Below are 27,865 nucleotides of genomic sequence, written 5' to 3' on the forward strand. Positions count from 1 at the left end.
TGAAATAATTAATTCTTTAGGGTCTGTTAGGAGCAGCTAGCTCACAGCTGCTCCTGAAAGCATCAGTTTGTGAAACAGTCTAAAAAAATCCTATTTAAATCTGTTTTGTAGTCTCAGTTTTGTATTGATATGTTCTGTGAGGAAATAAATGAGTGTTAAATATTATCTCTGCATGTAAGGATGCCTTAGCATTTTGGAGAGTTTGGAGATTCAGGCAGAGGATTATGGACCTGAGTAGGCAGGGCTGCTTAACCTGCCACAGATCATAGAACCATCATGGAATGACCTTGAAAGTCATCTACTGCCAAATTCCCTGCCATGGACAGGGACACCTTCCACAAGACCACATTGCTTAAAGCCCAGCTTTTCCATGAGCTCTTCCAGGAGGCATCCACAGCTTCTCTGGGCACCTGTTCCAGTGTCTCACCACTGTCACAGGGAAGAATTTCTTCCTTGTCTCTAATCTAAACCTGCCCTCCTTTGGTTTGAAGCCATTCCCCCTTGTCTTGTCATTACATGCTTTTGTCAGAAGTCCCTCTCAAGCTCTGTTGGAACCCCTTTAGGTACTGGAAGGTGCTGTAATGTATCCTTGGAGCCTTTTCTTCTCCAGACTGAGCAACCCCAATTCTCTGTCTGTCTTCACAGGACAGATTCTCCACCCCTGGGAGCATCTTCATGGCCCTCCTGTGGTCTTGTTCCAGCAGCTCCATGTCCTTATGCTGGAGCTGCAGAGCTGGGCATGTTAGTCCTGGTGGAATAGAGGGACAGTCCCCTCCTGCTGGCCACAGTTTTGAGCCACTGTAAGCACAGTGTCAGGTCATGTCATGTTTCTCACCCAGTAACACCCTCTGAAGTTCTCCCCAGAGCTGCTCTCCCTCTCTCTGCCCAGCCTGTGTTTGTGCTTGGGATGCCCCAGCCCAGGTGCGGGACTTGGCTTGGCCGTGTGGAACTTTGTGAGGTTCATGCAGACCGGCCTGTCCGGGTGGCTCTGCGTGGCTGTTGCTGCTGTTTCTAGAATAGCTCAGGTGGTTTTTCTGCCTTCATGCATCTTCCCAGCTGTGCTGCTTAGGCAGCCTTATTCCACTTTGGGCATTGTTGCACATGTTTTCTTTAGTAGCTTTTTGGTAGCTCTGCACAACTTGCTGTAAGTTGTCAAGTATCTACTGTAGCTTATTCAGCTGAGGCATAAAACCCCCTGATATTAGTTACAGAAAAGAGTTCCAGTATTTATCACAGTGGGAACCAAATTGTTTTATCATTCCCTTTTGGGAATTGAAACCAAAGGCAGAGATGGCAGATGAAGCAGATTGAACATGGATCCATTACTGAGGTTGCTGTTGTCTGTGTCTTCCAGTACAAAAGTGCTTCTTTGAGGCTCATGTTATACATTGGCAGCTTTATATTTTTGCAGGGAGGGGAAGCTGCCCCATAGTGACTGCTAAGGGAACATATGCTGTGATGTACTCAGTGTTTGTCATAGGGTAAGAGTCAAAAGTACATGGACTGCAAATAGCTTTGTACATTGTACTGCTAATGTGTGGTGGTTTTTAAGAGACTCAAAGCAATAAATGGATTTTTATTACTTTGCCCCAAAATAATAACAGTTCAAAATCTCTCATGTTTCATTCTTTTGTGTGTCAAAAAAGAACGATGAATTCAAGTAACTGACTTTTATAGCTCAACTGACACCATACAGCCCGTGTATTGTATTGAGCTATTTACTGTCCATGTATTCTGCTGCAGGGGAAGACACAGGCCTTATTTAATAAGCAGGCATTTTAGCTGATGGCTATGGGAGCTATTTAGCCAAAACTCAGGTAACTTCTGTAAGCTGCAGCCTGTAACTGCCGTGCTTAAGTATTAGTAAGATAGACATCATTGGTTTTGCAGGTGACATAGACCAGTGTTTGCTCTGTGAGAGTGATAATGTTTTCACTGACCATAAGAATTTAAAGAACTCTCTTTTAATGAAAAATTACCTTGTCAAGGAACATTTTTATTTTGAAACAGTTGTATTTTGGTTACTGTTGTTTTGCCATTCCTACTGGGGGATTAGTACTAGCAGTAAATGGGTTTTCTCTTATTTCAGCTTTGCTTTTGAAAAAAATCGAATGCTTCTTTTCCTGATGCTTATCTGTTTTGTTTTCTAGGCCTTCCTTAAATCTTTCCATGTCTAAATGGACTCCTGAATGTAATATAGTTTATACCCTAAAAGCGGATATGAAGAGTGAAGTTCCTTCTGATGCACCAAAGAGACAGGAGAGTCTGAAGGGGATCCTCTTGAACCCTGAGCCTATTGGAGAGGCCAAGAGCTTCACTGCAGAAGTTGAGATGATTGCCAGTAAAGTAGGGAATGAGTTCTCTCACTTGTGTGGTGATTCTCAAAAGCAAAAGGACATGAATGGCAACCATACAGACCAAGAGAAAGGTATTGTGGTGCGAAAAAAGCGCAAGAGCCAGCAGGCTGGTCCTTCCTACACTCAGAACTGTCCTGATAAAGAAAATAAAGGAATCTTAGGATTGAGACAGCATCTAGAAACACAGAGTGAAGACAATGATTCTTCTTTTAGTGACTGTATCTCATCGCCTTCATCTAGCTTGCATTTTGGGGACTCTGACACGGTAACATCTGATGAGGAAAAGGATGCTCCTGTGAGACACCCTCAGGCTGTGCTGAATACTCCAAGCAGAACTCACAGTGCAAGGTCACAGAAGTGGCCTCGGACTGAGGCAGACTCTGTACCTGGGTTATTGATGAAAAGGCCCTGTTTTCACAACAGTTCTTTAAGAAGACTTCCATATAGGAAGAGAGCTGTGAAAACAAGTTCATCACAGCGGACACAGAACCAAAAAGAACGAATTTTAATGCAGAGGAAAAAGCGGGAAGTGTTGGCTCGAAGAAAGTATGCTTTACTCCCCAGTTCCAGCAGCTCCAGTGAGAATGATCTCAGTACTGAATCTTCTTCCAGTTCATCTACTGAAGGGGAGGAGGACTTGTTTGTGTCACCTGGTGAAAACCACCAGAATAGCACAGCTGTTCCTTCAGGTAAAACTCAATTCCTGAGGTATTTTGTATTAGTTACCTTTCATTGTGTATAATAGGCTTTTGTATAAGTCCTTTAGAGCAGTTTTTGAGGTTAATACTACAGATAGACTTACTGCAAGTACTGTGAGCATTGCAACATCAATTCTTGATGGGAGAAGTACATTCAGACCTTAGTACATTCAAATCTAAAATCTTGAATGTAAAAGTTAATGGCTTCTGCAGCACATAATGGAAGTTGCTCAGTCTGATTAATCACATGCTGCTGAGTTGATCCATTTTTATTGTTTTAGCTGTTGAATTGTGTTAAAAATTTAGCTTTGAACTGATTATGGTAATAATTCTATTTTCAGAATGTAGAAATACCTGCTAATATTTAACTGTTCTTGAAAATTTAGAAGAATATGAAGAAAAAAGTCTATTGTTATAAGAGCTGAAATATGAGTCAGTTGAAGGTAGCTTTAGTATTGTGATAATGAGAGAAAAGTATTTTATATATACCAGATTTTTCTAATGTCTTGTCACAGTATCTGAATCCTTGAGTGCTTGGAGGAAGACTTTTTGGGGAATGTTTTTGTTTAGTTTGGTTTGTTTTGGGTGTTTTTCCTGGTTTGTTTGTTTGTTGTGGGTTTTTGTTAGTTGGCAGGTTTTTTTGGACTTCCTTTTGTGTTAAATTTGCCAAGTGAAAGTAATTGTGCATTCTGTTTTGGTTCAGCTTTTTAGAGAGCATGGGGAAGTGGATAGAACACAGCACGGTGTTAATCTGTGCAACCATGTGTTTTATCTAGTAACAAATATGCTTTAATAAGTGAAACCCTATCTCAGGCTGTGCTAATCATTCCTGTAAGAAAATGTGGCTGAAAATACAAGAACAGGTTAAAAAAAAAAAGTGTGAATGCTCATTCATTCAGAGTAGTAAAGTCTAGATTATTGCTTGTTACTCATTGCAGTAGGAAATAATGTCTGTGATGTTTAAATACAAGTAAAATCTGTAATTCTGAAGTTTTACTTCTGCAGTGCTAGGGCTGGGCATGTATAACTGAAACAGAAGAATTATTGCACAGCCTTAATTATCTTAATGCATATTTGTGGGAATAGAAATTATTTAGGCCTAAAAAAGTTACATTTGGCATGCATGTGTAACCATATTGAAGAATGTGATTTGTAAATAATAAATAATAGGGAGATGCATGCATTTATATGAAAAGCCAGTTTGAGAAACTACTGCATTAACACATTGGTTTCCAAGTTAGTGTTTTCTTACCATTTTCAGAGGGGGTAGATTTCTATATAACTGAAATGATGTAGGATCAGTAACAACTCTCCTTCCACACAGATGTGGAAAAGTCCAGTGGATTAATTTTTATACTCTTAATTAATGAAAGTGTCTATTTCATGTCATGAATGAAGAAAACTGATTAGTTCTGCACCAGTAATTTTAGATGAGAATACTGACATGAGCTGTGACTGAAAGTTCTGCTGTAAAGATTGTCCTGCTGTTCATTCCTGTACTGCAGAACCAGCACTTGCAGGGAGCTGGAAAGTGACTCTGCCTTCGTGTGTGTGAATACTGTGGGGGTTTTTCCAGTGGAAATATAGATTGATGGAAAGGTTTTTGAGCATTTTGTTTACATTGCAGATATAATGGGAAGTTGAGCAGACATCCTCTGTGAAAGTGTCCTATTTTTAGCTAGATAAAAATGTGATTAACATTTTTGGTAGCTTTGTGCTGTTATATAAGGCATTTCTGGTTATTGAGTTAATTAGGACAGAAATGGGGGCAGCTGGAAAGCAGCTATGCAACTTCTCTGTGTAGTGAGCAAGCAGGATGGGGTTTTATATGAGGAAAGGCTTGGATTGATAGAAATGTACATGAGCTAGTTAATGTTAGGGAGAATTTCTTTACATATCTGCTGAATTTACAATGTGCTGAAGACAAATAACTTCTGCTAACAATATGAGGCCTGGGGCATATATGTAAAGGTGCTAGAGGACAGGCTTAGGAAAGGAGGAGAATAATAATTGGAAAAGAAAATACAGTTTAAAAAGATGTGGCAATAACTGATTTTTTTTAAAAAACAGGCTTCAAAGTGATGTGATTAGTCTTGTAGCCTACTGAATAGCAATTTGTATTAAGGATTTTGCAGAAAATATTTCTTTGCTTTGAATGTTGCTGCTTAGCTAAAGATACAGTGCATGTAAAGAACTAGTAAGTTAAATTGAAAACAATTTTTCTGATTGTTGCAAGAAATTAAAGTAACAGACCTTTTTAACCTAAGAAGTATTTAGTAAGTTCTTCAAATTAATAAAATTAACTTGGCTAATTTTGGAAAAATCATATTAATGGAGATGTGAAGGGGGGGTTGTTTGTTTAATAAAACAACCAAAAAACCAAATAGCATTATATTGGGTTTTTCCTCCTGTTCCATTAAGCTATTCTTCAGGTGAAACCCTGTGCACCTTGGAGTGTGAGGGTGTGCACAGTACATTGTGACACCTGGGATGGTTTTGTTGTAGCAGCTGTGTGCCGTGGAAGGCATTGCTCTCATTGCATCTGGGGAGGGCAGACAGGAGCTGGGGCACGAGGCCAGCGTGGAGCCAGCTGGGTGCAGTTTAATGATCCTGCAGCTGGAGGTGCAGGTGCTTGCAGGGTCTGTGTTCTAATTGCAGTGTTCATCACTTGGTTTCAATTGCAATTAAAATGACAGAAGGCAGCATTTTTGCTGGGAGACATGAATTTTGATTCTGTGTTTTGTTTAGGTGGTGCAGAAGCTTTTCTCTAACCCTCTACACACCATCAGAAATAATCCTCATCCACCTTTGCCTATGAAAGGGGGCAAAATTCAACTTTTGCTCTTGCTGGATCTCCTTGTGTTGTAATGCAAATGTTGTGCTTCTGCAAGAATTTGATTTTCATCTTGGATCTAAAGAACTGGAGCTGCACTTTGGAGGCAGTCTGTGGAGGGAAATCTAGCAAAAGCTTAAATTAGAGCAATTTTTTAATCTGATTTGGCAATAAAGCAGAATTCTGGAAAAGAGCAAAGTGTTATTAGAAAAAACAAGCTGTTTAGAGTTTTGCATTGTCATAAATTGTTCAAATTGTTCACCTACTACCTTACCATTCCTTCAGGGTCTGATGTGTTATTTTATATTTTATATTTTTGAACAACTAATGCTAGCCAGGTTTTTCTCCTCTTAGAATGTAATCCTGATGAGAAGCTGCTCCAAATTTTGTTCAAAGCTGCTTCAAATGATAAGACAGTGTTTATTCACTACTGTCATCTTAACTCTCTAACATTTGTTGTCTGTCTCCCAAAAAAACATTGAATATAGACATTCAACATTTTACAAGCCACAGGCTGGTGAAAACGTTAAGCAAATACTGCTTCATGCTGAGATTATTTTAACAGGTTTAAGATAAACAGGTATTAAGTAGAAGTGAGCTGCCTGTTGTTAAAGTTGATTATTTTTCAGTTACTTAATCCCTCCTACAAACTACAGCATGCAGTTCTTTTCTCACACCAACTGATGCAGCTGATAAATCCAACCTTTTATCTCAATAGCATTAGTGGATAAGGAAGGGTGTAAGTGTCCTGTTTCCCATGCTGCTTACTGGAGAAGAACTGAGGAGTGGTGGGGGAAGGAGCACCTGCCTGTGTGAGCAGTGGGCATTAATCAGTGCTGCTGTGTCCATCTGCTGGGGACTGGGGCTTTAAATAGCTCCAGTAATAGAAGTTAGTGTGGCATTCACTCCAGCCCTGCTGCAGCTTTCTGTGCTGAAGAGATGCTGTTTGTAGAATTGGCTTGTTGTGGCATTGCCCATAGGGCTGCTTTTGGTGCAAGGTTAAGAACAGTCAGTACAGGTTTCAGTTAGCATGGCTCATAGAAAAATCCCCTAAACTGCGGTTGACTGTCTTTTCCACCAGGGTGCAGACTCCTAAGTAATTTGTATGCTTTGGAAAATTTTTCCCATCATGCACAGCTATTGGAAAGTTTATTCCAAGTAAGTCTCAGGTACAAAAAAACTGTAATCACACAACCCTAAGGGAACAGGCAGGTTCTTGCTAGAATGTTGACAGCACTAAATCTTAGTTACACTAAGATTGTAATTGAAGAATGTAAACTAAATCTTAGTTACAATTAAGTCTTTTCTTAGCAGGATTTTATGAGTAGAATGGCACTGGATTTCTCTTAGTAGAATCAATGTAATACAATCTGCAAGTAGCATAGTACAAAATTTGTACTACCACCAAGTTAAAATTTCTAATCACCTGGACCCTCTGCAGAGCAGGTCAAATCTTAACGTGTGGTTTGCTTTATCAACCTAACAATCATAATCTAGACTCAATAACCATATAAAAGAGCATGAGTCACTCACACAGTCTTCAGAGGAAGCAGATGATGACAGAGGTGTCCCTTGCCTCAGTGACAGGAGGGGGTTGCATTTCTGGTCCAGGTTCCCCTTGGAGCTTGCAGCTGCTGCATTTTCTGGCCAGTGCTCTGGGTGCTTCAGCTGCCCTGCACTGTGGCACGCTCATCAACAGCACCTCCCTGGCCTCCTGCAGGACCTTCAAGGCCACCAGGGGAAGGGAGTGACTGTCCTGGTGCCCAGGAGTCTTCAGACATCTAGGGAGGGAAAGGACAAATGTGTTTGGTCTGTCTGCTTGGGTCACAGGACCTTCAGAGCCTGAGAACGAGAGCAAAGCCGCAAATCTGTGACCCAGGGGATGGCTGCTCGTACAGGGGTGGTGTTGTGCTCTGTCAGGGCAGGGCAGGGCTGCCAGCCATAGCTAGCTCAAGACATTGCAGAGGTAAAGGAGACACTACTGACTAATATAGCAGGGTATTATTTTATTCATTTCAAGCTGAATTGCTGTCCAAGTCATTGTCTTTAATTCCTGAGCATAAGTGGCTGTTAGGGCACACAGTCCCACGTTCAACACACTTATTGACAGCTGAGCAGTGACTGGGCAAGAAAGTGTGCTCTGACATCTGAGACATTGTTGTGAATGCTGGGTGCTATGAGAGCTTTTAGTTAAAATTTGTAGCCTGAATTTTGTGCCCTGACTGCACAGTGTTTTTGCCTGCTGCAGCTGTTAGAGAGAACATGTACCTGAGTGGGCTCCTGGTCTGATCCAGTGCAAGCTTGGAACTCAGAATAAGGCAGCTCTCTCACTGGGACTTGACTGCTGATTTTAAATCTCTTCTGCTTTCACTTAAGAGTTGATCAGACTCTCTCATTTGAAATTGTATATTGAAAAATGCTTTTGTTACCTTACATGTAATATTCAGACTGGTTAAATTCCATGTTAATTGCAAAACAGATGTGAAAATACCCTCTGAGAACGGCATCAGCCAAACATAAATTTGGGTATTACTCCAGTGTTACTTATGCCCTTGGTGGGGTCCTTGGGATGATGATTAATTAATCTTGGAGTTATGCCATAGTCTTTTAAATAGTAGTATAATTATATATATTATACATGTTATACTGTGCAAAGCTTAGTCTTTTGCTTACAACTTCTGGATTATTTAAGTATTTGATTCTAAAGCAGCAAGTTGGTCTATCACTGGCACATAGCAATTTCTGCTGTAAAGTAACCTTACAACTTTCTAGGGAAAAATATGTCATTTACTGGCCTAAGTGTTGAACTTTAGAGTCCAATATAATATTTATTTTATTATAAAAGTTATATTCTGCTTACAAAGTCACTTTATTATGGCAAATTTACTGGTTTGGTGAGGTAAGGGCTGGATGAGAGTGTGTTTTTATTTTTCAGAGAGGATTACAGTTTTACATGTGTTCAGATTTGGATTCAAGCATGTGCAGTTTATCCCTTCCCCTAGGCCAGCTGAGCATTAGGTTTCCATCATAGAAAAGGCTTTTAAAAGAGGGGAAAAAACTTATGTGAAGAAGTTACTGATTATTTCTGATTAATAGTCACATGCAGACCTTAATTACTAATGGCTATTGAAAGGTCTGAATGGGAAATGCAAAACTTGCAAACTGAAATTGGTGTCTTGAATGCACTATGAAATATTATTACATAATAGATGTGTAAATATTCTCACATAGTAGATGTGAGAAGGGAAACAAACACCTCAAATTCTGTGGAAACTATTAAAATCCTTACTTTGATTTTCAAGAGAAGTTTTGTTTTTAAGAAACTCATTTGAAATGCAGACTGAGTCTTTCAGTGGTGGCCTGAAGGTTAATTTACTCACAAATAACTAGAGTATAATTTTCTTGATGTGTTCTGTGATTCAGAAGATGACAAAGAAATAATGTGTGCCTGCAGGAGGATGATTTTCTGTTTGTTTTGCAGCCATAGGTATTATTCTGAAAGTAGTGCAGAATACATCTCTTCCATCTGTGTAGCTGTTTTGCTGTCAGCAGTGCAGTGACTCTTCTTGAAGTGAGATAACCCTCAGGAGCTGAGGAATGGGGTGGTTAACTCTGTAATTATCCAGATTTAGCTGCCTTCTTACAGCTTCAGTCACTCAGGGGATGCACTGATGTGTGAGCTGTTCATGCTTTAAATTTTGCTTGAAGTTCTTTACAGACAGATGACTGGCCAGTGACTGATATGTGCTAAAAAAAAATGAATTATACTGTATCATGGTGGACTGTATAAAACAATTAAATATTTACATAGTTTATAGTAGTTTTTCTGCTTAATTTTGAAGAAAGTATTGGTTCCTTGTATAGGAAAGTATTTAATGGGATGAAAACTTCATCAGTTTGTGCTTTTGACTTAGGAAGGTGTTTTCAGAGGCATGAACAGTGGGAAGTTGCATGTCTCTGAACTATATCTGTGCTGTATCCTACTTGGAGCAACTTTGACTGTTTTCCTAAAGATTTTATTTGTTAGTTTGGAAGTCACAAAACCTGTTCATTCAGTACCAGTCTGATTTGTGTAGTTGGTACAATCACCTCTCAGCTAAAGGAGTGCTTAAAAAACAATTCAATAAAATGAGCTTTTGAAAATTGAGAAAGGTGTCTGAATTGTGTAGATAGCCAAGAATTCCCTTTGGTTTTCATGAGCTTGTGTCAGAATTTCAGTAGAGGTGCACACTGGGTGAATTTCAGTATAGATCTACATTCTAGATGATTCTGTCCTCAAGGAGAAGTCCTTTGTTTTCTGAAGTAACAAAATCATATTTAAGCCTAACTCTTCCTACTTTGGCATCTGTCCTAAATTTCAATAAATACTCAACCTCAGGACATGTGGACTCTGAGGAGTGCTCTGAAAATTACTGTATTTCAGAGAAGTGCAGCTCTGGGAGATGGAAGGAGGAGCTGGGGGTTTTTCTCAGGGACCTTTTCCCAGCTGCTTGGCTGGTGGTTTTGTCTGACAGCAGATAAATTTAGTGACTGAGATAGTTCTGTGTAAGGAAGCTGTTGCTTGTTTGCCCTGATAGGCACAATGTTTGCATTCCTTTGGATGTGCTGCTGGCTTTAGCTGCTACCTTTCACTCTGAGTAACTGGCCTTTTGGTATTTTCAGTTTTGGAATGTTGTTTTGTTTTTTAGACCGTGTGGTATTTTTAGTTTTCCCCAAACTTTTCATGCAAGTTGTGAGAACTGATTTTGTTCCACGCTACTTCCTATTGCCAGAGTTTTGTTAATATCAGTAGTTGGAAGCATCATTCTTTACAACTTTAGCCAACAATCTTTCTGAGATAAGTATGGTCAGAAACAAAGGCCTTTGGAAAACAGGTAATGCAGTTTGAGTTGTTTTCAAAGCAGAAAAACTGATAAAAATGAATAATCTTTCTCATAGGGTGAAGCAGCTGAGAACAGTCTGTGCATACAGGATGGAAGTATTGACTTGAATGAGACCAAATTCTTCAAGCACTTCCTTGAGGCAATTTGCAGAAACCAAAATGATAGTTAGTGATATCTAAGCTATACAGCTCATTTTTTTAGTTCTTTTGTGCTCAGTGAATAATCCATAGCTCAGTTTAATTCTTGTAGATGGCTCAGACTTGTCACTGCCAGTGTTGCAGCTCTAGAGAAGTATTTCATGTGTCTGCTTGTTAGGCTGGAACTGTAACCATTATTCCTGAAGTGGAAGTTGTTTCCTAAGAAAACTTGTCTCTTTTGTGGGGTTTCAGTTGCTGGTTTTTATCATTCTCAGTTTAATTTTATCTTCCTCTGTCTAGTACAGATTGTGAATGCCACAAAAAGTCTAGATACAAAGATGTTTATAAACACCAAAAGAATATTTTTTAAGTAGTTGGTGGATCATTTTTCTTCTGTTGTCAATATTTAGCCTTGAGACTGATACCTCTAAAAACATTTTTTTTTAAAAAGGCTATTAATGCTTACAAACCACTACTACTTTGCTAGCTTGTAAGTTTGTTCTGTCTTTATATTAAAAGACTGAATTTTTTTGGTGTTACAGATAATAAAATTCACTGCAATTGCTTTCAATGCTTCTAATGCAAGCTTGCATACCTACCCCATATTCAGTCTTCTGTCTCCTTCCTTCTTTTTCCTTCAGTATTTAGAGCAGAATTGCTCCCTTTAATAATTAGGTCATGTGTTTGACAGTTGCACCTAAGGTTTTGACATACACCATGGAATTCTCTGCCTACTTATATTTTAAATCTGTGAAAAATAATCTCTTATAATGACAGTTGGTGAATGAAGTATAAATAAAGTATGGAAACTTTCTTCTTCCTTTTTCCTCATCAGGAAGTATTGATGAAGATGTTGTGGTGATTGAAGCATCCTCCACTCCTCAAGTCACTGCTAACGAAGAAATAAATGTTACCTCAACAGACAGTGAAGTGGAGATTGTCACAGTTGGTGAAAACTACAGGTGAGATTTGCATCTTTTTGCATTAATAAAGTTTTGCTTGTCTCTGAGTTTTGTCTCAATGTTTGTGCCATTAAAAGCCCATAAAGTAATGTCACTGGAATTCTAACCAGAATGCACAATATGATTTTTTTATTAAAAAAACCAAGCCAAACAAAACCCAATCAATAACAAAAAGCCCCAATCCTAAACCCCCAAACAAAGTAAGGACAAAAAACCCAAAGCACAGCTTTGCCAAAGCCTGAGAATTGAACTAATCTGGAGCAGCTGAGGTGGCTGTATTAGTGTGGTTGGTGTGCAGGATTTGGGGGAAGCAAAGCTGCACAGTGAGATCCTAGAGAGAGCCTGTGTAGGCTGAGTTGACTATCTAGGGATTAGCTCAGCATTTCTCAGGAAAGCAGCCTACTTTTTTGAAGCTGCTGCTGCTGTATATGCTTTCCTGTTCTTCCAAGAATCTCTGGAAGTTTTGTTCCATATTCTTAGATTTTACAGAATCTATTGAAGTGGAGTTTCTTGAAGAAAACTTCAAATTCAAACCTCCCTAAAGCTAGATGCTTGTAAAAAATAAACAGCTTCATATATTCCTAGCATCAATAAGATGTGTTTTCTGTAATAGTCTTAAGACTTGAAAAAATGAATTCTTTCTTCCCTCACCTTCTGCAGTGCTCCAGCCAAAAGAGCAGTAGCTCCATGGTGATTTGTGCAGTGGGCTTTGTTTGTTTTCAGTGAAGTCATTCCCTTTTCTTCACATTTTCCTCGTCTGAATTTCTGAAGTCTGAGTACATTGTTTTTCCAAATTGGAAAATAAGAGCCACTTGATTGATGTAAATACTGGAGAATCAAAGTTTTTTGAGAGTGCAGTGGTAAATACAAGACTGTAAAAATACTCTTCCCTTAATTAAAGACTGTATGCTTCAAAGAGGATATGCACTCCAAAAATCATTGTCTTGAGTGTTGGGGTTTGCATGGCTGAACTGAACAGAATGGGTGCTGTGTGATATAAAACAGATAAACGCATCCCTTTCCTTAGATATGGTTACAGGCTTAGGATCTCCTCAAGCCACACTGCATTTTAGTTTAAGTATCACAAAAAGCTGTGTTTGTTCTCCAAAGAGAGGGAGCAAAATCACATTAGGGGGAAAGGTCCAGAGATTTTGTAGTCACGACACTTTGTAAATTTGAAGTATAAAAATTGTCCTGTGAAAGTACTCTTGTCACAGGGTAGCATGCAAAAGTATTTAATGTTTACAAATTTTTAGTGTCTTCATAGGTCTGTCATTGTTTATAGACCTATAGATCATTTATAGACCTTTTATAGCTGTTTCAGACTGCACAGGAGCAGTATAGGATTTGGAGACTCTTCAATTACTCTTTACAAACCCAAAACAATTTCAGCTGTAATTGCTGCCTGGCCATGGCTGTAGGGTTTCACAGTAAATTTTTTTTTAAAGATATCTGCATGTACATGGGCCATGGCTTAGGGACCTTTAAACTCTCCATGCTGGGCAATTGCTGTTATGTGCTCTGGTAAAGGCTGCAGTAGAATTTGTGAAAATGGATTCATGGGGTATCTCAATGTAATAAAATGCTTTTCTAATAATAAAAATCTGTGAGTAGCTCCTCAGAGAGGAGGAGCAGAAATGACTGGTGGCCAGTTTGAGGCCAGCACTGAGGTGTCCCCCCGCGCAGGTCCCGCTCGGCGCTCGGCCACGCGCGCTCGCACTGGGCCGCGGGCTCCAGCTCGCACGCGGCGCGGCCGCCGGAGCAGCGCTCCCGCAGCAGGGTCTCCACCGTCATCCAGCCCCTGCGGCAGAACGCCGCCGAAGTCGTGGACCTCACCGTGGATGAGGATGGTGAGTGGCATTGTCACAGAAATCTCTGCAGGAGCAGGATGGGCGCTGTAAGGGCGCTGGAGTTAATTGCATCAGATAGAAGGTACCCTTCTAAGTCTGATTTCTAATGTCTGTTTCCAAACCTGTCAGATAATGTGCCCTTCCTTTCAAAATTTAAAGTTTAGCTGTTTTCAATGGGTCTTTTAGATCTAAAGATACAGTTTTTCTTCCAAAGCTGCCTTGGGTGTGTGTCTGAGGGCTGACTCACCAGGCAGAAATTACAGAACAGGTTGGAACTACTTCTTGAAAAATATGCACTTACTTCAATGCAACACTATAAAAGGAAAGTCTATCATTGCCTATGCTTTGGAATAGTGACTGTTCTTTCAGGCCTTGAAGTAAAAATAGCTTTTAAAAAAAGAAAAGCCCAACCCTAAACTAGTAAAGTGTGTTAGGTTTCTGAAGCTGTAACCTTTCATTGGTTCCTAACATTAAAACCTGCTGACACTTAATAAGTCTATTCCTGCTGAAGATCATAAGAGAAACTTACCAATTACCATAAAATTGGGAGAAGGAAAAGCTGAAGCTCATGTACGTTTTTGCACATTTGCGTTTGCAGATGGTGGTGGTTTTGGGGATTTCTTTGGTGCATGTTATTTGTAATGTGAACAGAAGCTTTGTTCTCTTGTGGTTCTGCCCGAGTGCATTGCAAGCTTAGTATTGTGCAGTATCTAATTCTTCAAGTTGTGTTTTTTGGGGTGGGATGGAAAGTCAGAAAGGCTTGAGAATAATTTTGGTTGGTTAATGACTTAAGGTAGAGGATGAGTTGATGTACGGATCGTTCATTTTAGGTATTTACTGTGAAATATCCCAACAGCTCTATTGTTGAAGGAGTGCAGTGTAGGTTTCTATTGCTTTACTTTACTCTTAAAATTCATATTATAGAATTTAGTCTTAGATTCAGAAACCAAGTTATTTTTAAAATGCACTTCTGTAATGTGTGTGTGTTAAAGACTGGCTGTTTCTCCTGCCTTCCAGAGGAAATGCCTAAGATGAATCTTGCAGGATTTAAGGAATACTATTTTTGGTTTTAGGCATCAAATTTCACACATGAATTAGTGTTAAATGATTTGACTTCTGAATTAACACCGTAAAAGGAGTTTAGCCCAACTTTACCTATTTCATCAAAGATACTGGTCTTAAAACTTGGCTGGCTGCTTCCCTGAGCATAAAGATCCCATCTCATTTTATTTTCCTGGGCCAGTGTCTGGGCAGTGAGTTGAGAAATCCAGTTTCTCTTAGCTAGTAGTTCACAATGGCCCAAGGCCCCTGTTTTTCAGTAGTTTGGGCAGGGGAGAATCAGAGGTGTCTGTAAGGGCTGGTGGGGAACCTGAGCCTGAGGGAACTCAGGGTGGCCACTGGCTGTGCACTGCCTGATCACTCCTCATTGTAGGCTATACCTGTTCTATAAAGTTGCTCATTTTCTGAATTTAAACATTAATATATTTCACCCAAAACATTGTCCTTAAAATAATTAGTATATTGGGAGGCCATGTTAAAAGTAAGAGGAATCTAAATGTAGATATCAGATCATGTTTTTTTAATGTGATGAGTTGGAAGACTTGTGAGGGAGAAGATACATTTATTCCTTTGCTCACTGAGTTGCTGATATTCCTGCTAGATATAGAGAGATGTCTTGAAAACTACTCATATTTTATTTTGAGACTCTGTGTAAAGGAAGTATTTGAAGTTTTTTGATGCTTTTTTCCCCCCTGATATCCATGCAAACGTTTTTACTAAAAAAAACTGAGCTGTTTCTGATAATCTTCCCTTTTATGGTATCTTATATTCTTAGTCATGTCATTGCCTTGCATTACTTAAGAAAAATTTCAAACTTATAGTCAAAGTCTTTTTCAAAATTAAATTCTAATTATGCCACCAAGTATAGTTTTAAACTTTAACTTGTTTACAATTATCTAGTAAAGGACAAGACTCATCAAGTGCTTTGGATTTCCAGGATACATTGCTCACTGTTAGCTTTGCAATATGTAATATGAACAGGTATGTACCTTTAAGAGAAGTCTCAAATATTGATAATCTGCTTTTAGCATGTGTTGAGACTAGAAACCAAGTTTATCTTGCTAAGGCCTTTAGTACAATGCATCTGGAATGATGGAAGTTTGTAAAGTAGTACTGCTAGCTTAGATGTTTTGCTGTTCTTGGTGAGTGGTCTAAAAGTTGTTCTGTTCTTCATAGGCAATAGAAAGTTATAAGGATAATACTTAATCATAGAGTAGTTTGCCTGTGGATTAATGGAACATATCAGAAAGCATTTTTATCGTAAAGTACTGAAGTAATTTAATCTCTTTTCTAGTAGGAGCTTTTTTATCCAGTAAATAAAACTTAAATGTCAGATTTGGTTGAGAATTGATTTTATGTTAATTATTTAAACGTGAGTAGATTAAAAAAGCAAGAGAGGAAAAAAAAAATAATTTTCTTTCCACACACAGGCCTGTCAGGTTTTTATGTTCTGACTTTCTTAGCTTCTGGCAAGGCCAGAATCGCGAATGTCTTGTAAAATGGTTCAAAAGCAGGAACAACAATAAAAAATCCTCAGCACTTTTAAAGCTTAGAGAACATGAAAGGTTTTTTATTTCACCAGAGCCGACAGTTGTGCCAACCACATCAGCTCGAGTGGAGCCGCAGGCCGTGAGTTCTGCTTCCACTACCAGCTCCAGTACCTCTACCTCAGAGCAGGCCTCTGATGCAGCTCCCAACGTCTCCAGCAGCCAGCCCTCTGCAGCACCAGAGACCACTCCCAGTCTCCCCAGTGGCAGCACTGCTGGCACTTCAACTGGAGGTACAGAATGAGCTCTGTTGTGTTGCCTCTGAGTACAAAGGAGGGTAGAGGAAGTTAATCAGCATTCTCTAAATTAAATCCCATGTGAGCTTCTAGTACTGAACCTAACAGTAGTAAGCTGAGAGGACAGGAATCTGAAAAAGACCATTGATTTCTCCATAAAGATACAGGAAATGTGCTGGAGCCTTCTGTTTGTGCCTGTTGGAATGATTTGGTTATACAGAACAAACCACATCCTTGCTTTTTGAGGAGGTGGAATGTAGTTCACTGGGAATTAAGCTTCTCATTTCAGTGTGTTACAGAAGTGTTATTTCAATGTATGTTGTAAGAAAGTGAAGGATGTATCTGGATTCCTTGAGTATATCCCCTGCTGTGGATAACCCCCTGGGAGCACATTTATATAGAGCTGTATATACAGAGAGCACTGATGACATCACTGGAACAAAGCTGCCCTGTCTGCAAGTGTGGTGAGGGACAGTTAACCTGGGTGGACCACAGTTGCACAGGAATTTGAGGTCTCTGCACACTGACCACAGTAACAATTTTTCTTCCTTTCCCTGCTGATGACGTGCCTTAAATTTGTGGACTAAGGCAAGTGTCAGTTCCTGTCCTCCAGTGGTTGCCATGAGTACTTCCACCTGAACCATTCAGTTTAGGTTCATGTGGCAGGTATAGCTAAATACTACTTTTTGTATCTAGTTTGCTTTGTTACAGTCTATGTCCTGGGTTGACTATATGATGCTGTTATCCCCAGTCATCTTGTTCTCTCCCAGATTTGCCCTGAACCAGGACAGTCTAGTTTTCAATTGGTTAAATACTTAACTGTGAGGTACAGGGTGTTTTGTTTCTATTTAAGTCACTGCTTTACAGTGATCAGCTTTACTAATTTTTCACTTCAATATTAACTTTGTCTTCAAGATGAAGTAAGAAGAGCTGCATCTAATTCAACACTGGAAACTGGCCCTCCGGCCATGCCAAGGCTGCCATCGTGCTGCCCTCAGCATTCTCCTTGTGGAGGGCCTTCACAGACTCATCATGCATTGGGACACCCACATACCAGCTGCTTCCAGCAGCATGGCCACCACTTCCAGCACCACCACCATCACCACCACAACCCTCACCCAGCTGTGCCGCTGTCTCCTTCGTTCAGTGACTCCAGCTGCCCTGTGGAAAGGCCTCCTCCTGTGCCTGCCCCGTGTGGAGCAAGCAGCAGTTCTGGCACCACTTACCACGAGCAGGCATGTTTAATCCTTGTGACTCACAATCACACCTTGTGACTTGGGATTTCAAGTTGTTCCAGATAGGAGGGAATAGGATAAGGATGCTGAATTAGAAATTACTCGCTTGCTCTGCATCAGGCATTATACAAGGGAGCTAAAAGGAAAAATTGAGCTGTAATATATATAAACACAAACCCCTGAAATTTTATGGAAAGACATAACCCTTCAAGTAATTATTGATGGCTGACCTCTTAATGGCTGTAAGATGAGTGACTGCATAGCAAACCTAACATAATTACCTTGAAATATTCTGCCCATCATAGCAGTTCTGCAGTGCAAATCATTGAGCTGCTTTGAGAGAAGAAAAATGTCAAGTCTAATGTCCTGTATATAAAAAGTATAAAAAAGTTGCTCCTCTAAAAGCATTGTTTTTCAGTAATTAAATCACAGCTGTAAAACAGTACAGTCATAGGAAAGAACAGTACTGTGCTAAGTTACAGTATGCAGAACTATCAATGTTATTTATCTACTGTAGGGGTTTTTGTTGGGGTTTTTAGTTTGGTTGGGGGGTGTTGGGGGTATTTGGTGGCAGTTTTTGGCTGGTTTTTACAGAGTCTAGTGTAAGGAAGTTAGTCTCTCAGCTGATTAATGAATTTAGGAATAAGAATAAAAAATGTTCCAGAGTCAAACTGTAAAACTTCAAAATTTGGATCCCAGTTGCTTGTTTTTATTTTTTTGAAATCTGATGTTTGAATATGACTTTGCCTTCAGTGTCTAAAGAGTGGCTTAAAAAAGCTGATTTGTTTCTGCAGCAGGCATTGCCAGTAGACTTGAGCAGCAGTGGTATCAGGAGCCACGGCAGCGGCGCTTTCCATGGCACGTCGGCGTTTGACCCGTGCTGCCCCGGCTCCTCGTCGCGCACGGCGCTCTACGGGCACCAGGCGGGTGCGGGGCCCAGCCAGGCCCTGCCCATCGACGGCTACGGCTCGGGCATCGTGGCACAGCCACAGCCGCCACCCCAGGCATCGCTCTCCTCCTGCCGCCACTACATGCACTCTCCTTGTGAGTACTGCAAACACTGCACGCGCTGTCCCTGTGAGTACTGACGCTGCACACACTGTCTGCGCTGTCCCCGTGAGTACTGACACTGCACGCGCTGTCCCTGTGAGTACTGACACTGCACGCGCTGTCCCTGTGAGTACTGACACTGCACGCGCTGTCCCTGTGAGTACTGACACTGCACGCGCTGTCCCTGTGAGTACTGACACTGCACGCGCTGTCCCTGTGAGTACTGACACTGCACTCACTGTCCCTGTGAGTACTGACACTGCACTCGCTGTCCCTGTGAGTACTGACACTGCACTCGCTGTCCCTGTGAGTGCTGACACTGCACTCACTGTCCCTGTGAGTACTGACACTGCACTCGCTGTCCCTGTGAGTACTGACACTGCACTCACTGTCTGCACTGTCCCTGTGAGTACTGACACTGCACTCACTGTCTGCACTGTCCCTGTGAGTACTGCTGGCACCACTGCATGCACTGTCCCTGTGAGTACTGACACTGCACGCGCTGTCCCTGTGAGTACTGCTGGCACCACTGCATGCACTCTGCCTGACACACTGCCCTGGCAGCAGGGGAACACTCCAGCCTGCTTGCATTGGTCCTAGAGCTGGCCTAGCAAAACAGAGATTGAGAAATATTTTAAACAGTTAGGGGGTTTGAACAGGACCAAGGTAAAGTTAAAATATTTTATTATGAGTGACTATAATAACACTGAGACTTCAAAACTGTGTTTACTGTGAAAATATTTTTCATCTCCTTTCTATTCTAGCACTGGCTTTTTATTCCATTTTCCTTGGTTGATCCCTTGTCCCATCCCTCCAGTGAGATCTGCTTTAGCAGAATAATTTGTTTGATTGTGATTTCTTTTTTTTCAAAATTTGTTTCTGTAGAATAGTGAACCCAGAAGGATGGGGATTAAACTTTTAAAGATTAAACAACAAATGTAATATAGAAGGAGATTCTGTCCTCCTACTCCTCCCTCATGAGACCCTACCTGGAATAGTGCTTCAGGTTTGGGCTCCTCAGCACAAGGGGGACAAGCCTGTTGGAGTGAGTCTGTGGAGGACCATGAAGGTGCTCAGAGGGCTGGAACATCTCTGCTCCAAGGACAGGCTAAGAGAGTTGGAATTGTTCAACCTCGCAAAGAGAAGGCTCTGGGGAGACCTTATAGCACCTCCCAGTGCCTAAAGGGGTTCCAGGAGAGCTGAAGGGAGACCTTTGACAAGGGCATGTGGTGATAGGACCAGGGAATGGCTTTAAACTGGAAGAGTAGATTTAGATCAGGTTTAAGGAAGAAATTCCTCCCTGTGAGGGTGGTGAGGCTCTGGCACAACTTGCCCAGAGAAGCTGTGTTTGCCCCTTCCCTGGAAATGTTCAGGGGCAGGCTGGACATGCCTTGAAGCAGCCTTGTCTAGTTGAAGGTGTCCCAGTCCATGACAGGGGCTTGGAACAAGGTGATCTTTGAAGTCCCTTCCAACCCAAACGTTTCTATGTACCTTTTCCAGTTGATATCACACAGATTTATTTTTTTTTTCTTCTTTTTGCCAGTATTGGAAAACAGAATGCTTTTGGCTGCAGAAAATGCAGATTTCTTGTAGGGATATTTGTAGAATCACTTTATTAAAAAGTTGCATAAACACATATTCCCATGCTGCCGCTGTTTAAACTGATGTAATAATACTGAAATGCCTGTGTGAAGATACTTCTTAAAATAAATTTAACCAAAATTGACCAAATTAAAAGCACTTTATGTTTTCATTGCAGATGCTTCCTTGACCAGACCTCTTCACCATCAAGCTTCTGCATGTCCTCACTCTCATGGAAATCCTCCTCCGCAGCCGCAGCCTCCACCTCAAGTGGATTATGTTATCCCTCATCCAGTGCATCCCTTCCATCCTTCAATCTCCTCTCATGCATCTTCTCATCCTGTTCCACCTCCACCACCAACTCATCCTTTGGCCAATGCAGCTGCTCCAATACCACAGCATCTCCCTGCAACACACCAGCCCATATCCCATCACATCCCTGCAACAGCACCTCCAGCACAGAGGCTACATCCTCATGAAGTGATCCAGAGGATGGAGGTCCAGAGAAGAAGGATGATGCAACACCCAACGTATGTCACAAATGTACTCAGAACAATAGCTAAACATATAATGCATTTCCCTCAGGTTTGTAAAATGTTGCATGTGACTCTCAAACTGTAAATTGCGTGGTTAGGGACTGTTAGTGTTGAACCATGGTAAGAGGTGTCTTTACAAATGCTGACAGTCCCGTGAGCATTAGGACTGACCCTGCTCCGTTACACCTCTCAGTAGAGTGTCCAGGTAAGGCACAAAGGGGCATGCAGGATAAGGGGAGCTTGTTTCTCTTGCCCATCACTCTGGATGATAAGCAGGAATTCCTTTTCAAGCTCCACAGCCTGGAGAGTACATCATAAACTTTGGTCAAATGTCTCTTGACAGTATGTTTTGCCTTGTTGATGCAGTTAAGATTCTTTTTATATAACCAGTACTTTAAAATAAAATGAACAAATTATCTAAGGTACCATATACTGGGTTTAATTCACATAGATACTTATATATCTTTAGTATGCCTTTTGCTTTAGAAGAGGAGACTGAGAATGTGGTCAATGTGCAATGTAGCTACTAAGTCATGCTACTATTGTTGCTTAACTAGATATTTGATACTAGTATCATCAAATAATAGTTGATATTAGTAGTATCAGGTCACTAGTAGCTTTGTTTTCACAGAGTAGCTGAGCTTGTTTTAATTCTGCAAGTAATGTGTTTAAATATCTAAGAGAATTTCAGGAATGAGCTCTCTAGTTTTTGCTCCTGACTTTGTTATACAAATTTGACTCATAACTAACTTGAAACTCGTTTAGAAGTTAATGCTTAAAGAGAATTTGGCTTTAACTGCAGCTTTTGAGGCAGTTTCCAGGTGAAGTATCTATAGGCAGTTACTGCCCACAAATGGCATGTGACAGAGAAGCCAGTGGCTGAGAGACAGCAAGGTAGCATTTTTGGAAAAAATAATTGTGCTAGCTATCTTATCAGATCTGGACATTTTCCAGTAGTTTGGGGATTGGAGTTGTGAATATTGGCAGTTCTGCAGCTTAGTCAATTTGTATAGAAAAATGAATGCTTCTAGGAAATTTAGGCAAATGTTGATGGTGATGTTGTGGTAAAGTGGGAAAGTAACAGAAATCAGTCTGCAGGAGTTCAGTGTTTTTTTCAAATCCATAGTTGTTCTGTACCAGCTGGCATGGATAAAAACTGTGTGCCCAGTTTACCTGAGCTATGATGCAAACATGTTTCAAGGAAAATGTCCTCTGATTAGTGTATTAAGTTTCCCCTAATTACTTTTGCTGGTATAGTTTTACTAGAAATAATCTGCAGCAGAGCTGTGAATGACACTGAATCTGAGCATGGATGTCACGTGGCCCTTCCTTTCCTACCTGCCCTTTGAGGTTAGGATTAAACACTTGCTCAGTCTCTGCAGCCATGACTGCCAAGTGAAGGGCAGGTCACTGTAGCTGAAGCTGGTTTGGTTCTGAATATGAAATCTGGGTTTAAATTAACTTGTAACTTATATCTGAAGCAGAAATTAAAATACTACATGGTGAGTTTACTTTAAAGGCACTGTAGTAGCTCCGTCTGTAACATTTTGGCTATGGGTGTTGGTTTCTTCACACTAAAAAATACTTGAAATTAAGTGTGGCTGTTCTTTGTTGTTACAGACGTGCTCATGAGCGGCCTCCTCCACATCCTCACAGAATGCATCCCAATTATGGTCATGGGCATCACATCCATGTGCCTCAGACTATGTCTTCCCATCCTCGACAGGCTCCAGAGAGATCTGCCTGGTGAGCAATCAGACACTACTTGAGCCCTTGGGACTCTGGGCAGGAGACCAGAATGTGCTGATCACTGTGCTGATAATGCTGGCTGTGCTTTAAAAAGCTGCTGCATGCACCTGTAGTTTAAAGTTTGTAGTTGTTGATAGGGCTTTGAAATATTACTTGGAGTACTCAATATCTTAAATGTATTTCTAGTGTTTTTTAAGGTTTTGTAGTACAGACTAGTATGTTCTCTCCCCTCTTTGTTTGAGCTTATTTACAATTGCATCAGGCCCAGTTAAGAGCATGCACTTACATTCCACAATATATTTATTATTAAAAAAAATACTTTTGGCCCATTAGTGAAGAGGTGCATGCATGACAGCAGCTGTTCCCACAGCATGTGCTGCAGGGAAGACTCCACATGGATAATATTATTTGGCTCAGTAAATGTGGAGTTTTCTAGTTTTTTTTAATACTAAATCTTCACAGCTGTTTTAAAAATAGCTTTTAGTTATGATAGCAAGATTCTTCAGCAAAATTTAAATATGGCTTAAAAAAAAATTGTACATGAAACTGTTGTTGTAGTTGTAGTGTGTTGTAAGGTCTCCAAAGCAGTGGGATTGTACCAAGCAGGCAAGCTGTTCCTTTACTGTAATGCCACTTTCATTCATGTGACAGGGAACTAGGAATTGAAGCTGGTGTGACTGCAGCTACCTACCCTCCAGGGCCCTTGCATCCTCACCTGGCCCACTACCATGCACCTCCTCGACTGCATCACTTGCAAATAGGAGCTCTTCCTCTAATGGTAAGGAGATAGCTTATGGAAAATTATAATCATTGATTTTTGATTTTGTTTGTGAGAAAATGGATGTGTATACATTGCTGCAAAGTGCTTATCTGAAAATATTTCACTGTCTGTCCATGTGTTGCTCCCAGTGAGGGTGTTTGAACAGGCCCATTGTGTAGTAAGAGGAGACAGTATAGGGACACCTACATTTCTGACTTCAGCTCTTGTAAAATGAAATATACTTGAATTAAATTGTCACTTGCATTGCAATGCATTGACCCTCTGCATCTGATTTTTAAAGTTTAGATTATTCAGTTTTGGATTGGTTAAAGTACCAACTTTCCACCCAGTGCATGAGAATTAGCACTGATTCTTTATTTTTGAGGTGTGTATACACACAACTAGAATTTCATCTAGAGATTTGATTGTTTTCAAAATAATATTTATTATTCATCAGCCTAATTCTGTGTGATCAAGTATATACTTCTGTAGCATGAAGTGTTACAATCTGCAGGAAGCGTGGCAGTAAGGTCACACACCCTGTTACATGTAATTTTTTTTAATCTGCAGTGGAAAACCAAAACAATCCAGCATATTTTTACTCTTGTTACAGAGTATTATTTTTGAAAGAATGCTTATAGGTTTAGTTAAAATTTTTCTTAATTTTGTTTAATGAAAATTCACCAAGAAGCAGACTTAGTTTGAGTATATTTAGTGTTTCTGTGTGGTCAAGCAAGAATGTTTAATCCTCTTAAAGCTAGATAATCTAAGCAAAATTTTGAGTTTATCTGTAAATGAATGCTAAAACTATAATGAAAAAACCCTGCAAGTTTCATCCTTTCAAAATTCCTCTGTTAGTAGCCTGGATTGACATTTGGGGCTTGAACTGTAGCTTTACAACCAAACTGTAGTAACTGTCTCCAGTCTGGTCCTGCATTGCTTGTTCCTCACTCTTTAACTACCAGATTTAATGATCCTTAAGTACCTCCCTGATAAATGAGGCTTGGTCATTTGTGGGTGCTGCTGACATCCTTAGCACAGACTTTCTAAAGCAGTCTGTAGAATTTGGTATTTTAGTGTAGCCAGTGAGATTTTAAATGCAAAACCTTCTCCTGTGCATCATCTCTTCAAATTAAGTTTTTCTGCATTCTTCAGTTAGGTGTCTGCTTTTTCAAGTGGATAAAAGATGCTTTACACTCTCATATTTATTTAATGTGTTGTACTGTAACAGACAACATCAGCTGCTTTAGATTCCCTCCTAATAGTTCAGGGAACTGTACTTTTTATCAGGGGTAATAAATAATCTGTGGGATTTACTTTAATTATCACTGTGAAGTTTCTAGAAATTCAGGAGTTTAGATGACACTTATATTACAGTCTGATGAGAATTTTAATTGTAATTGTAATTGGGGTATTCCTACAGCTAAAATGTTGTGTAAGCAAGTAGTTGGGACCCCACACTTCATCTTTTTAGCAGTAGAGAAGAAAGCTATGATAGGGAATGTTCAGAAGTATTTCCTGAGTGTGTGATAAAATATTTTAGGGATTTATGCCCCTCTGCTTGGCAACTGCAGTTAGTAATTAGTAAAAGTGGCAGATGAAATGAGGGTCTTTAAGTCCACAGAAATTTGTGCAAGTGTTTGTGTGGGGACATTTGATCCTGATAACAGTAATTGAGGGGCTGAGTGAAACTGAAGTTTGTGTTTTGAGGCCTTGCACACAGTGCCCTGCCAGCATGTTTGGTCAGAACAGACTGCTCTGAGCAGCACAGGAACTCCTCCAGTGCTTGGGATCTGGTTTGAGCCTTGCTGTGATCAGACCCAGCACTGTGGCTTTCAAGTTGTGTAGAGTCTTTGACTAATTTAAAATGTATTCACACACTAGGAGAACATGAAGGCAGGTTAGAGCTCTGCTAGAAGTTATATATACAATGAGTTCAAAGCATCACAAATGCCTTTTGATGATTCTACCCCTTCTGTGGGAATAAAGAAAGTCACAGGTTTTGTTCTCATGGATGTGTGAGTACAGCAGATCTGTCAGCAAAACTTATTTTGAATAGAGAGCAAGTAGTCAGTGAAGTTTTTCATCAACAAACTTGACTGGATTTTAAACAAAAGTGCTGTTTTAGGTAACAGATTATTTGCACCTGCCACCTGTTTTTTTCTCTGTAACTTTAGAGTGGAGGAGGAGAGGATGAACTGTGATTGCAGTCCCTCTGCAAAGTTGTTGGTGTTCTAAGGAGTGCTTTCTTCTTCAAGTACAGAGGGTACTAAACAGAGATTTCATGAGTCATATTTTTTGATGCAGATATCATAAACTGTTCTCTTTTTTTGAGAGGGATTTGTCTTTTAAAGTAACTGATGCAGTCACTCAACTAAGAATTTCATTAGTATTGAATCCACTTTGTGAAATGGCTTGCAGCACAATTGGCAGTGGAGTACTAAAACCCCTTCCAGACTGTAAAGGACATAATGGATTGTTTGGGCTTTAATGATATTGTGTTAACTCTGTATCAGTTTCTGGCTTTAATTAGATGCAGATAACCAAATCTTCATCTACTCAGTGCTGGAATGCAGACTGCAGTTTTAATCCTCAGGGAGACAAAATGATAAAGATATGTGGGGGAAGATAATCAGTGTTCAGCAGCTTTGACAGTCCAAATAGAGGGTTGGGGAAACAAAATCTCCTTTCCTACTAGTTTGATTGAAGAGACTTCTGCCTGTTTAAGTGTTGTTTCAGGAGGAGTCCTGGATTAAAAGCAGTTAGGAAGAGCTTTCTTCATACCTATCTATCCAAAGGTCAGGCTCCTTCCCTCCTAGATTTAACATCATTACTTTGTGACCATGGCTTAGACTTTGTTACTGTTTTAAGGCCATGTATGTGCTGATGAAAGAGCTGTTGAATGAAAACCCTTCTGCACAAGTACTAATTCTGCTAACTGATCATTTTTAGGGAGACTCAGGATCAGTGCATGGCATAACAAATGGAACTTTAGAAAAGAATGATGCAGGACACAAAGGCTTTTCATTTGTTCCTGTTCTTCTCTGATACCAGTGTTGATAGATGCCACTTCTGTTTCTGTTTATTCTGGGTTCCTTTGGCTGCTCCTTTGGCACTGTTAATGAAAGGCTTTTTGGCTTGGGGCTCCAGCACTGTTTGCCACATCAGAGTGGGCAGGATGGCAACTCCTGTAATTTATTATGGGGTATGGGGTACCAGACACTCCAGCTTCTTCTGCCCTTTTGAATGTGAATTTTAGGGGTGAGGAGTGGTGGGGGAATTATTTGAACTTTGTAGTTTGCTAGGTATGGTATAAGAAATATCTCTGAAATAGATGCAAGCTTTGAAAGGACTCCTTAATTTATATGGGAACCTGCAGCTTCTTGGTCTGAGGGAGATCCTTGGATCATATTAAAAACAAACAAAAAACCCAAAAAAACCAAAACAAACCCCAAGCAAACCTAAAGTTTCTTATGGTACCTTAATCTCTCTCAGGTGTTTCACATCTAGTTTCAATATGCTGTTCCCTTTTTCTTCTATTGCAGAGCCTTAGTTTTGTTCCTTTACCTGTGGATTGATTCAGAGTGTTTGAGGCTGTCTTTACACTTAATTGTGAAAATCCTTAGGGATTTGGAGGTGTAAGCCACTAGATCCCAGCACATTATGTTAGTTGTGTGCTGGTCAGAATAGTATTGCTCAGAATGTAGTCATACAGGTCTTGCAGCTCTGAGAGATGCAGCTGTTCTGTACACCAGAAGCCCACAAGTTTCTGTGTAATACCTGAACACTTAAGGCTGTATCTTGATGTAGTATGAGTAGTTCAAGATGAACTTCATGTTTGAAATAGCCTTGATTAGCTGCATTAAGAAGAATTGCATTTTTAAGAAAAAGCTTCTAGGTTTTTTTTAATAATATAAACATGAATTACTGTTCTTTGATTTTTTGTAGATTAAACACTGTTGAAGAGCCCTCATTTTATGTTCCCCTAAGGCACAGGTACCACTGGGTTTTATCTGTGCAGCAGATGGTACTTCATTGGATTCCTTCACCCAATGATTTTCTATGAAAATGCAGCGTTTCCCTGTTTATATTTGGCTTAAGACATTAAATGATGAGCTTTACTTCTTCTTGTGTATTGACAGTAGCTGAGCAGGTCGTTAACTGAAAAGGCTCACACTGGGAATTTGTTCTAATACATATGGAATTGTATTTATGTGAGCCATGGAGGCTGGGCTGGACAGGATTAGTAGTACCATGCAGGGCAGGAATCTCTCCACTGAAAAAGCAGAAAGATCCTACAAAGATAAAGGATATTTAAAGGAGAGAGTAGCAAGAAAGAAAGCCTTCCCTGCAGGTCAGATGTTTCAAACTGCTGAGAATGTTTGTGTTGTG

At 40.2% G+C, this 27,865-nt stretch overlaps 1 protein-coding gene across 7 annotated transcripts in view; it reads left to right on the forward strand.

The window, feature by feature from the left end:
• RNF111 (ring finger protein 111) overlaps nt 1–27,865 on the forward strand; it is a 44,476-nt gene that overhangs the window by 8,303 nt on the left and 8,308 nt on the right. For 5 of the 7 annotated variants that reach the window (XM_074549434.1, XM_074549438.1, XM_074549439.1 and 2 more), the window contains 9 exons: nt 2,151–3,046; nt 11,744–11,870; nt 13,557–13,720; nt 16,362–16,559; nt 17,478–17,797; nt 18,592–18,841; nt 20,607–20,958; nt 22,585–22,710; nt 23,365–23,491. In XM_074549434.1, the coding sequence (XP_074405535.1) occupies nt 2,170–3,046; nt 11,744–11,870; nt 13,557–13,720; nt 16,362–16,559; nt 17,478–17,797; nt 18,592–18,841; nt 20,607–20,958; nt 22,585–22,710; nt 23,365–23,491 (2,541 nt within the window). In that variant the 5' untranslated portion in view covers nt 2,151–2,169. The remainder of the gene's footprint in view (nt 1–2,150; nt 3,047–11,743; nt 11,871–13,556; nt 13,721–16,361; nt 16,560–17,477; nt 17,798–18,591; nt 18,842–20,606; nt 20,959–22,584; nt 22,711–23,364; nt 23,492–27,865) is intronic. The other 2 variants (XM_074549435.1, XM_074549437.1) reach the window with 1 other exon arrangement.

This window comes from Zonotrichia albicollis, chromosome 11 (assembly GCF_047830755.1).
Source record: "Zonotrichia albicollis isolate bZonAlb1 chromosome 11, bZonAlb1.hap1, whole genome shotgun sequence".
In the NCBI taxonomy this organism is placed as follows: domain Eukaryota; kingdom Metazoa; phylum Chordata; class Aves; order Passeriformes; family Passerellidae; genus Zonotrichia; species Zonotrichia albicollis.